This window comes from Homalodisca vitripennis, chromosome 8 (genome assembly GCF_021130785.1).
Source record: "Homalodisca vitripennis isolate AUS2020 chromosome 8, UT_GWSS_2.1, whole genome shotgun sequence".
NCBI classification, from domain to species: domain Eukaryota; kingdom Metazoa; phylum Arthropoda; class Insecta; order Hemiptera; family Cicadellidae; genus Homalodisca; species Homalodisca vitripennis.
In genome coordinates, this window is record NC_060214.1 from 92,225,223 (window position 1) to 92,238,021 (window position 12,799).

The 12,799-nt window shown below is 31.7% G+C and overlaps 1 protein-coding gene across 1 annotated transcript; it reads left to right on the forward strand.

Annotated features, from left to right (window-relative positions):
- LOC124367740 (ubiquitin-conjugating enzyme E2 S-like) lies at positions 1-12,257 on the forward strand. The gene is made up of 5 exons (XM_046824820.1): positions 1-162; positions 3,789-3,936; positions 4,113-4,303; positions 8,371-8,499; positions 11,652-12,257. The coding sequence occupies exons 1-5, from the start codon at positions 154-156 to the stop codon at positions 11,787-11,789; spliced, it is 615 nt and encodes a 204-aa protein (XP_046680776.1). The 5' UTR covers positions 1-153; the 3' UTR covers positions 11,790-12,257.
- The last annotated feature ends 542 nt before the right edge of the window (positions 12,258-12,799 follow it).

Below are 12,799 nucleotides of genomic sequence, written 5' to 3' on the forward strand. Positions count from 1 at the left end.
GGTAACTGGCAACTCTGGCAAGCTGAAGAACAAGAATACAAACCGAGTGGGAATTTTGCTGTTGACTTTCTTTCTCTTCTTACCAATTTTTCGTTTTCATCGTAATTACTGTATAATTTCCATCTGGTCTTAAAATTTTATATTATTTCTACAATGAGCTCGGTAAGTGGATTTTGCGATTGTTTTATATTAATAAGAAAGATTATTTTTATCTACGTAAATAGGATGAAAGAAATGAAGTTTCTTTGCTTACCTACGTGTGAGAATTACTTCATTAAGTATTCCTTGGTTATAGAGGTTTTAAAAATGTAATTACAAATAGAAGTTGCATTTAATAATAATTTAAATTTATATTTTTTAACCTAAATTGCGTATGTTTATCTTATTAGGTTAAAGGTGCTGGGCTTTAGTCCCTGGACATGGCACCAGTTTTGTACTAGGCCTATTTGTAACTAGTTTAAAATTTGTCTATGTTCAGTGATATTTGATCTTTTTAGTCTATTTTCAGTGATATTTTATTTTATGTATGCTAATATTGCAAATTCTTGGTCATAGTTTTGAAGCTAGCTTAAATGTAGGCTATTTCAGCTCAGTTTAGCTGTGGTAAAATCGTTCAGCTGCCATCTTGACAATCGGATCAATTTTCAATTAGAAAGGGTAGACTTTAATAAGCGGCCTATACACTGGTTATTCGATTGCTAGTCTTGAATGGTTCGGTTTTGTTTATGCAAAGGATAATTCGATATTACAATTTATTTAACTATACGATTGTAACTTATTAGTTATAGTAATTTTAATGTAAACAATAAGCAACAAGAAGTATATAACTAATATTCTGAGAGTTTGAAAATTGTGATGAATATGAGGAAAATATGCAAGATATTTCTCACAAGTGACGAGATTTGTTTAAGTACCTTCAATATGTGGGTAGCCTATGGCTCCTGGTAACACATGGGAAGAATTCTTTCCCCCGTTTCACACAAAAACGGTTACTTATTACAGGGATGCTACAGGTCAGGGAAATCAGGGAAGTCAGGGAAAAAAAAACAGGACTGGAAATCAGGGAAAAGTCAGGGAATCCGGTCTCAAGTCAGGGAAAAGTCAGGGAATTTCGACGTTGGTCAGGGAAAAATATAAAATCCCTTTACACAAATAAACTTACTGCCGCCGCGCCGAGTCCAAGCCTGCAGACGACGCGGCGCATATTTTACTTCTGTGTTGTAAAAGATCATTTAAGTCAATCTTTTTGTACGTATTAAACTGTGTTCACTTTATTTTTTTGCTTTTTTATATTTGCCACCCTGTTAGTCTCAACACCGCTTTTTTCCACCCGTTAATTGCCAAAACCCCTGGGGATTGCGTCGAAAAAAGTCAGGGAAAAATGAAAAATTTGGTCTGGAAATCAGGGAAAAGTCAGGGAATTTCATTATTGGACTCCTGTAGCAACCCTGTATTAATATCAAGCTGGACAAGTTATAAATATTGTAAGGTTTCATTGTTATTTAAGTCTAGGCCATAGTTGGGTTTGTTTCGTAATTTCATTGTAAGATTTTGTGTATTTAAAGTTGTTAATGTACGAGATTATTCTTGTTAGGGTAATTTATTATAACTCTTATTGGGTAAGATTTTTACATACATCAAAGTTGGGTAATATATATAGAATTGTTCGATAATAGCAATTGGATAATGACTGTAGGACGCTTATTAAAGTCTCCCATTAGAAGTATCTAGGCCTAAACAATCAGATATAAAAACAGGTAAATCTTAAACATTTGTCCTATATATAGTATTCATAATTAGTAATTACCAGCTGTTTTTGTATTATAGAATAACTATCTCCAAAGCCTATTATGGAATTCGTGTAGAATTAGTGTTTCATATTAAATCAAACAAAGTAAAATCATGTGTATGGTATTTGTGTACTGGCTGGCTGCAAGTGCAATGGAGATGTACAGTTTTATTCTTGTCAGAAGGTGTCTGACACGTTTAGACTATTCTTAAAAATAGTAAAACTAACTAGGCTAACTTCTTTTAAATAAAAAAAGATTGCTTAAGAATATTTACTTTGTCTTTCTCGGTTTCAAAATGTCTGTTTTGTTATATTTTCTTTATTATTTAAACTACATTTTTCTTGTCACCTGTCTTAATTTTATTGTTTGATTAATAGGCTAGGCTACTTATGGTTCCTTTTTTATTTATGTCATTACATAATTGTTTAAACTATTTCTATTAGTTTTAAACATGTTACTTTAATTTAGTATTATAACTTAGATACCTTGATATCGATTGATAGTTCCTTTGTTTGATATAGGCCTATATTGTATATAAGTATTGTTGATTGTAATAAGCAATATAAAAACCAGGTCAGGTTTTCGTACTTTGCCCTCCTAAATTGCTAGAAATAGATATTATTATCTGGCTTGTTTATGCTTTCCTGTTTGCCTAATGTTCTCAAGGTCTCAATTCGCAGTTAGAAGTAGGTGTAGTGTATAGTCTATTCTTGGTTTTATGTAAACAAGCCAACATCTATGGTTATTTTGTTCAGGAGGACAAGTCGAATACATGGTACTTTCTGATTAAATGGAGGCCAACGATAATAAACGGGATTTAGCAACTTTGGGAGGGCAGTTACACAATAAATACTAACGGCTAGGTTAGGTTAGTAAACGTAAATGCACATCAACCGCAGCTTGCTTTGAATAGGTGGCCTCTGTTTGATCAGAAAGTACCGAATACATAAATAAATAGACATTTTTATTGACAACTCCGGCTGTTACCTTCACTGATGCTTCTCAGTCCACTTTAATCTTACCGCTACAGGCCGATTGAAGCTAATCATTTTATAGTTTATCCTAATCACCAACATGGGTTGATGTGTTTATCATTTGCAAGGACATTTTTAATGAGTGCTGTATGTTTTTTTGCAACCTACATACTTTGGCAAAAATAAATATATATATATATATATATATATATATATATATAATATATATATATATATATAAAGTTTATCTTTGCGTTAAATATATACATTTTATAATAGTTTAGAAAAATTCCTGCAAATCGGCCAAAATAGCATGCCGGTACAGAAGTTACCATATGCTCTGTTGAAGGTTTTACTGTATATCCAAAAAGTATTTTTGAGGGCTGAAAAACCGTATATTGGGGAAAAAATTGAAATGTTAGAATTTTAGGTTATATCTAAATTATTTCATTGATCTAGAGAACTGACAGTTAATTCTATACAATTTTTGTATCAACTTAAATTTCTTCCACCCATAATAGCTTAGTCTAGCCTTATGGATACAATTAATTATATGTTCTGTCCTCACTTGTCACTCCATCTGGACTAATACAGGTTAGTATTGAAATAGACTATATAACAAAGTACTTGTTTTTAATTACATTTAAGAAAAAAAACAAAGAGATTAAATTACCAAAACATTAAGCAAATAATGTAATTTTCTGACCCAATAACTGATATTAAATTTTAAAATGTAAAAGTAAATAAATTAATTCTAATTACAAGTTGTGGTGTAAATGATATATTGCTTTAAAATTTAGTTTGAAAATTAAAACTTCTGTTATATTCCTACGGCCTAAAGGAATTCGTTTTTTAAATGGAATTAAAAAACAATTACAACCATGTAGACTGCACATAACAGCCCTAGGTCCAAAATTTTTACAAAAGTAACGTATTAAGAGTGCATGGAAAATAAAATGCTAAATTGATAAACTTTTAGCTAAATTTCTTATGCTGTAGTTAATATTACAATTGAATGTTTCAGATGTCAAACGTAGAGAATCTGTCTCCCCAATGCATTCGTCAGGTGGGGAAAGAAATACAAGATTTAATAAAAACACCTCCAGAAGGGATCAAGGTCAATTTAAATGAACAAGATATTACTGATATCCAAGCTTTTATTGAAGGTCCAGGTAGGTATAGTGTGCGTTTTGTAAAACCATTATTAATTTCCATTTCTAATTGGTATTGTAAAAATATCTTATATACAAGAAGCACAAAATAAACAAAAGTATTTTTAACTATTTAAAGTGGAAGAATGTTGTCCATGAATATATAATTATTAACCATGTTTTCAACCACATTTCAGCTGGTACACCATATGCTGGTGGCGTCTTCAAAGTGAAACTGGTTCTTGGGAAAGACTTCCCTCAAGGACCACCGAAAGCATTTTTTTTAACTAAAATATTCCATCCGAATGTCGCGAAGAATGGAGAGATCTGCGTGAACACCCTCAAGAAAGATTGGAAGCCAGACCTCGGAATCAAACACATATTGCTGGTGAGAAGCCTTCAACGACTACAACTTGTCAAAGAGTTCCAAAATATTGTAGATGTCCACTACATGTTTTAAAACAATCGTTCTATAATCAGGTTGTTAAAAGTGTTCCACATGGGGTAGTCAACATTTAAAAATTCAAAATTTCACAGAATACATACACATCAAAATAAGTAAGGACAACAACATACAAAGCTTGAGACAGTAGCCTACCACATACATGTGATCACAACCAGGCGGACAGGAGTCAGGTCTAAGTTTGCATCTGCTAGGCTACGACACTCCTCTTCCTGGGGCATTCCTGGACGATGATAAGATATACTGTCCAACAACATTGTTAAAAATGCAGTACAAATAAAGATTAAAAAAAATTACAAACATAGTTTGAGTCTTGACATTTGAAATGCTGCACACTTCTACCTGTCTGCTGTCGACCTGGTTGTTCCCATGTGTGTGTGGTAGGCCTACCATCACAATCTTTGACTTGTGTCATATGTCCTTATTTATTTTGTTGTGTTCTTATTCTGTGTTATTTTGTTATCTAAGTGTTAAAAACCTCATGTTAAGCATTTTTACCTTTTTTAACCACCCGATGATGGAAAGATTGTTCTTAAACATGTAGTGGACATCTACAATATTTAGAACTGTTTGACAAGATACAGTACCATAATTTTAGTTATTTACACAGTTCTGGGGTTATAGACTATGAATTTTGACAAAATTAGGTTAGTGGATAAGAAGTAACATTAACCCTCCGAGTGGTGAAAGACGCTGCAGCGTCTATTAACGCAAGCCTCTCTTGTTCCGGTATTTCCGATGTTATGCCGCGACTTAAACGCTATATATTAGGTATCGTTAGAAAGACCAGATTCTAAACTTTAATTTGATATAGTATTTAGATATGCTGGTACTAATGGAACTCTTACAAACGGTTCATCCACCTACTGTACTACCTCCTGGACCAAGTGTAGGTCTTCTTCACAGGATTGCTTATTTACCAGACTTTGTGCAGTGTGTGTACACACCAAAAAAGGGGGTAAAAGTCACTTCTGGTGCCCAACTTGTAATTTTGGGGTTCATAGGGAGTGTTTCCCTTACCTGCAACATTATTGGAGGCCTCTCAAACCAGGAAGAATGAGGTTGGCTCTGATACTGACTAAAATGCAGTAAAAAACGTGTACATAAAAGTTTTGATCAGCAAATAGTGCATTGTTTTTAGGAATAATACATATAACAGATACATATTTTTGTTCAGAATTAAATTTTAAACAAAATGGCTATTTTGGATTTGTGTTAAAAAATTAAGTTTAAGAACATTTACTCAGCCTAATATCAAACAAAAAAATTTGAATTTTTATTTTTGGAATTCAACCCATTGGTTTTTTACACCAATCCAAGGTAAGTGTTTCATATTATTACCATTCTACTCTGTGTGTTATGATGAAGTTTAAATCGATGTATGATATGTCATACTTATATAATATATAGGATTTTATATAAATTTTCTTTTGCGAACATACAAAATCAGTAAAAATGTCCCGCCACTTGGAGAAAAAATACCGCCACTCGGAGGGTTAAATACTAAAAACACATAAAAATGAAATAAATACAGGATCATATCTTGACATCAGTGTACATTGTTACAACTATGGTCAAAGCAAGTTTTCTAAACAGATGATCAATTTAATGGATTATACAAGATTCTTGCAATTAGTGATAATGATCATTTTCATCTTTGTGGTTATAGCCTTACAAATAATCGTTAACATTTGCCAAGCTCAAGCCTGGAAAAATAGCTCGAATGCACTCTCCATAGTGCCAAAGTTACATTGCAGTGTGAGGTAACATATGTCATTTGAGTCATGCTTTTTTTTATTAAGATGGGCAAACTTTAAAAGTAAACCAAAAGCATGACCTAAGAATGTTTTTCTCTTTATAAAACAGTTTTTTTTCTCTCCTTTCAGTTTATAAAAAAACAAACGACTAGCTATAAAAAAACTTTGGTTCCAAGGTAAAGTAATTAATTACCTTTACACAAAATCTCACATGGATTACGTTAGAAGATGTTGTGACTGCGTCATCTCTTGTAATAATAACATTACTCACCTGAACATCGGTTTGTCTCATTGTTTTTGGCTATTTCCTTTGTGACTTCAAAAGTGTATGTAAGTAAAACCTGTTTATTAAAAGACTGAAATAAGAGCAATTGATTCAATACCAAATTAGATGTTATGAAAAGTGTTTAATGACAGCTTTAATGAGGAACTGGAAAACAAATAGACAACTAATTGGTGCCTTACAACTTGTTATTATATTGTAAAATTTAGCCTTTAGAAAGTTCAGAGATAAAACCTATTTTATTTTATATACACTGAGGGCAAAAATAAAGTAGGCACGCAATATTTTTCAAACTGTCAATATTATGATTGATATAAAATTACAAAACAAATTAAAGCATGTTTACACATTTATGAAAAATTACAAAGTATTTTTACAGAAAAATAATTTTAACTAATAAACATCCTAACACTTTTAGGATGAGTGGGTTATGTGTTGTCTGCACTTGTCTTGCTAAAAAAGCCAAGACGGGTTATCTGTAGCGTATGTATAGTCCTATATCTGAAGTTTAATGTGTATGAGTCACAATACATTGCAAAATCCTGATTTTCTGTTCTAACGTATATCTTATGACCTTTCCACAAATATTCATGCGGGAATGTTGTAGTGTAAGTCATGTAACATCTTTTTCACATCGCATAAAAGCTTTGCATCATGTCACTCCAGTTACGTCATAATACAAGTGATTGTGTTGTGTAATTGTTTTATCCTATTTTCCAACTAGTCAATTTTTTTACTCTTACAGAAATTAAAGCAAGAAACTGAAAAATGTTTCCCATTTAAAAATTGTATTTTGTTCTTATACTAAACTATAAAGAAACAAAAAATTAAAACAAAAGGGAAAGTAAAATGGGTTTTTTTTATTATACATGATTAAAATAATGCTACGTTGTAGACAACTTTACTGTGAATAATAGGATGACAAAATGTATGTATATCTTTTTATACAATTCTTACAATGTATTTATAAAATCTATGTATTTTCCCCATTTTCACTTATGTTTTCTTCAGTACACTCTTTAGAATAAAACAATCACATCAAAAGTATGAACCAGAAAAATTACAACAATCTGTCGTCCTAAAAAATTTAAAATTGATCAAATGAGAAAAAGAACAATATTATACACTTTTGTTTTGTTTAAATCACTCATCATACTCTGTATCACCTGCTGGTTCATGTTATCCCATTTCTCTTATATTTTCTATCAAACATATGCATGACTTATGCTTGTTTTTAACTGCTCTTGAAAAAAAATACCATAGAACATAAAAAACGTTTTTATGGATCAAACATAAACCTTACTTTTTAAAACTTTTTCTGAAAAAGTCATGGCATATCCACTCAACATATCCACCTTACACATCCACTCAAAATAAGTTCCCTTCACAGGACTTAAAAAAGTATAATAAAAAAGCACATATTTTCTAACAGTACTTTACTTACTAATGAATTTTAAAAAAAATTGGAAATGTGTGGTTATTTAATAGCTACACTTATTTTATTTCCATATACATAGTTATTTCTAACTGTTCCAAGACTCTTAAATCGTGATGTACTTTATTTGGACTATTTGCTAAGCTTTTTCTCTTTAATTTCTTACGAAACACTCAGAAAATGCCAAGCATGCATAACACATATTTTAAATTTGTCTTTAATTTGTTGTTGTGTATGTTTAACCTTATCTTATGGACTAAGGATTTTTATGGCACCTGAGGAAGAAGATAGATTCCAATACTCGAAATATAGTGCTGTATTTTTATATGATCAAATGATGGCAAATGTTTGAAATCCTATTAAGCCTTTAAAATCACCCAACGTCAATAAAAAACCATTGTGATTGCTCGAATGTTGTATGATAACAGCAGTTAGCATTTTTCTCAATGGGTCTTAATTCAGACATCAGCAAAATAGCATTAATTAATTAAATTTTAAAATATTTTGTTCTGTCAAGACTATAAAGTGCCTCCTGATCGTGCCAAACGCAGAGTCAGCCTTGAATGAGGAAGCAGGCAAATTGCTGCTAGAACACTACGATGACTACTCGCAGCGGGCAAGAATGATGACGGAAATCCATGCATCGGTAAGAGATGATCAATTTATGATAACATAATACTTTGTATTTAGTATTTATATTGTTTTATAACAGTAAGCTGTAATTAAGTTGAATGGGAAAATTTTAATAAATTATTCGTAAATTTAGAATGAATTGTAAAATCTCTTTTATAATGTTTATAAGATTACTTGGAGCATATACAGTGTCTGTCATCAAAAATGTCTAGTGTCTGTCTTTATATTAGCAAAATGCTAATACATAGGATCTAGTCTGTGTAATGTCTAGTAATGTAATGTAACTTATGCTAAATCGAATGTTTGTGTGCTTTTGTCATGTAGCCCATGAAAAACTATATTTTTATGCTGATTAGACCTCCTCATCTTTATTCCACGGATTCCACATAACTTTTTCTGTTTGAAAATGGCCTATATATATATAATATATATATATATATATATATATATATATATATATATATATATATAGAACAGATAAAACGAGACAAATGGTTTTAGGCTTGTGAATAATAAGCTATTAGTTAAGGAATGTTTAGTTGGTCTTAGACAAAATTTACAAACATTATGAGGGATCTGTTACGAGGTTAATTTTATTTGGAATTTTTCTTAAGTGAAGCCAGTGCCATATTAACAATAAACTAATTGGAAAATTGAGTGAAAGTATAATAAACTTAGTAGCCAAATGAATTTTATATACCATAAATTTATACAAAAGTTCATCCTTGTGCTCCTTACAAACAATATAATGACAAGTAAATATTACTAGTTTATTTACATTTAAAAATTAGCAGGAAAAACATGAAAGTGCAAATTACTTAATCTTTTGGTAGAAATCTTGATGAGAACATTTTTAATATTTTCAAAAATAAAGAAAGCAAAAGGCAAAATCTGTAAAATACAAATACATGAATGCAGTGTATTTTAAGAGATTTCTCTCAGCATTCTTTATAGATCCAAAATTGAATTTTCAGTGGTTTTATATATCCCCTATCCCCACCCTAATGACTATATTCTAAAATATTGTTGACCAATGGAAAATAAAAGAAAAAATACCGTATTAGGGACAGATGTCACAAAAAAAAAAATATCTTCTAGTACTTAATATTAATGTTCTTCAATTTATTAAAATGAACTTATTTTATATCCTAAAGTAACTCCTAAATACGAGGGCTGTCCAGATAGGAAATTACATTTTGATAAACAAAAATCCAAGTACAAGAAAAATATAGTTTTATTTACTTATTTGAAAGTGACACTTAACCCTTTGAACCCCAGGCGACGAAATATCGTCGCCGAGAATATACACGAAGATCCCCGCATCGTCGCCAATGAAGATGCGAGAATCCCCGGGCGACGTAATATCGTCGCCATGGTATCTGCGTTTAATACATATTTATTTGAAACCGTAAAATACTTATTTTACGAGTATTAATACATATTTATAAGTATTTTAGTAAAATACAAATTTTTTTATTAATATATTGTATTTAAAATAACATCTATGCTCAAAAAAATATGTTACTCTTTGTTGCTACAGCTGTATTTGTTTACAAAGCGGTCTAATGTTAAGTATATTGTCTTTGTGCGTGTGAATTGAGTTAAATGTTGTAATTTAGGACTGTTTTTAGTTACTTTTTCTTTAGTTTTAATTTTATAGTAATAATCAGTTCTGTGAACAATGAGTGACAACATTGTAAATCACCCGAGTGAATTGGACAGACAACTGGATGTTGACCTATCAGATGACGATTGGTCTGACGTCTCATCAATTTTCAGCGATGACACTGATGTTGATCTTACCTATAGGCCAAGTATCTCAGACTCAGATGACGAAGAAGTGCCATTTAGTCAGCTATCTACTTCTCACGGTAACGCCGCCGCTAGGCCTACTCCGGACAATGACCAACCGGCCTCAGTGAGATCGCGGTTGCAAAATCTTTATCTTTAGAGATATTAATATAGTTGTTTTAGTACATACATAAAACTAAATTTAGAAAAATAAAATGTGGGTGCCCATGGTAAAAATTTTTCTTATTTTTGAATTAAAAAATCTTAAAATCTATTTTTTTACCTAAAAAATTAAAAACATATATTTTAAAGTTATTTTAATGTTATTAAAAAAATTTTTATACTTCAGACTAAAATTATTCTGTGTACACAATTTCATTCTGGACATTTTGGTGTATAATACAAGACAATAGCATAAAAAATAGCAAAAATATTAATTTTTTACGAACAGTATGCAATACAGCTGTTTCTGCTCCGGGGATTCTCGGTTGTTCTTAGGTCAAATGGTTTTGGTACGTTTTTCCCACCATCAATATTTTGGTCTGGGGTTCAAAGGGTTAAATGGCCCACTATTTTTCAACATAGCCATAAAATTTAGGCACTTATAGCGGTAAATTAGTTTTTAAATTCCACTGTTATAAAATTCTGCTGCATGAGACTTCAAGCAGGTAGTCACAGCCTCCCATAGTTCTACGTCATCCTCAAAGCACTGCATCGCAAGTTAGGTCTTCATTACAGAAAATCAGGTGGCAGTCACTGGATGCAAGCTCCGAACTGTAAGGCGGATTTGGAAACACCTCCCACTTAGAAGCATCCAGGACTTCTCAAGTTCGATTTACCATGTGTTGATTTTGGTACCCATTTTGCACAAAATTTATGGTTACCTAACTTTTGCTTAACAATTTTGTGTAACAAACTTCTTAAAATTGGAGGAAAACTAAATGAGAGTTCTATTATGAATTGGTGGTCTTTTTTAATCTTCTCATCGACTTTAGAGACAATTTATCCAATCTGTCACAATGCTTGGGCATCCACTTCGTTTGTCATCATGCACATTAGTTCGGCCATTTTTAAACCTAATGCACCACTGACGCACTCCACCTTCAGTTATCACATCATTCCCATAAATTTCACAAAGTTGGCAATAAATCTCAACTAGTTTATTGTGCTTAGCCAATAAAAACCATATTACCAGCTATACTTCACAACTCGCGGAATTTTCAATTGCGTCTCATATTTTAAACGGTTATTCTAAAAACAACAAGAAGTAATATTTCACTAGCAGCTACATAGCGATATGTAATCTACTTTCTGAATAGACCTCAGTATGTTATCGGCTGAATTGAGATTGTCACATGTGTAATTATGTTCCAGGCTCCAAAATTACCGAAGCCAGGTCTCGAAACTACAGCCGAGGGACCAATGGCTAAGAAGCACGCAGGGGACAAGAAAGTAGCTGCTGATAAGAAAAAGTTATTAAAAGACAAAAAGAGGACATTGAAGAGATTGTGAGAAGTGTTTTAAGGATTTTAAACTCAAAGTGGTCTCTTTGAATATAAATATATAAATAAATGTACATATTGAACGAATGGCATGATATCAGAGTATAAATTGAGTGAGTGTTTAATTTTTCCATATCGAAAGAAAACTTACCTTTGACGTGTGTCTTATTTATGTTATTTGTATGATTGTATTAGAGTATTGGATAGGTTTAACTATTCAGTTTTTTAAGTAATAGAGTTTTTGTAATTTTGCTACAATCTTTTACATTAATTTATTTTTTCTAAGAGAGTCTTGCTTACTGGTTTTCTTAGTTTTAAAGCGTTATGAAACTGTGTTCAATTTTTTACTGTTCTATATTGTATATGTTGTTTTATGTAAATTATTGAAGATAATGAAACAATTTTATTACATTTTGTCAGTTGTAGCACAAAGATTGCCCAACACTTATTCTAAAAAATAAAAGACACTGAAAAATCAGACATGGTAACTTGTGTGTTGAAAGAATTTTAGGTCCATTAGAATTTGTCTCCAACAACGTTCTCACAGTCCTGCATAAAGAGTAGGTAAGGATGAAGAGAATCGAAGTGGGAAGATAGATTCTGTCTACACAATTTCTACATCATGGTGGGACGTTCACAACATACATTTGATATCATGACTAATCTGGAATCAAGAATATTTTATCGTCATCCTACATATGTAATGCATAGAAGGAAAGAAAGAAACACTTCTTTATTGAGGCAAAATTAGAACCATATGGTCCTTTCTTACATTTAACCTCTTTAAAAAAATTAATCTTTATAATGCAAATTAAGGCATATTAACTAAAACTTACACTTACGGTATTCCATCCACACAGTCACGATTCAAAGAGTAGCCCCGCCGCCCGCTACGATCATCCGGTCCAGGTATCTTCGTCTCAGCTCCGCCACAAACCGTTCCCGGCTCTCAATTTGTTTGTTAGGATCTGGTAAGGAGTTTCATAATCTACAGGCGGTAACGGTGAAGGATCGGTTATA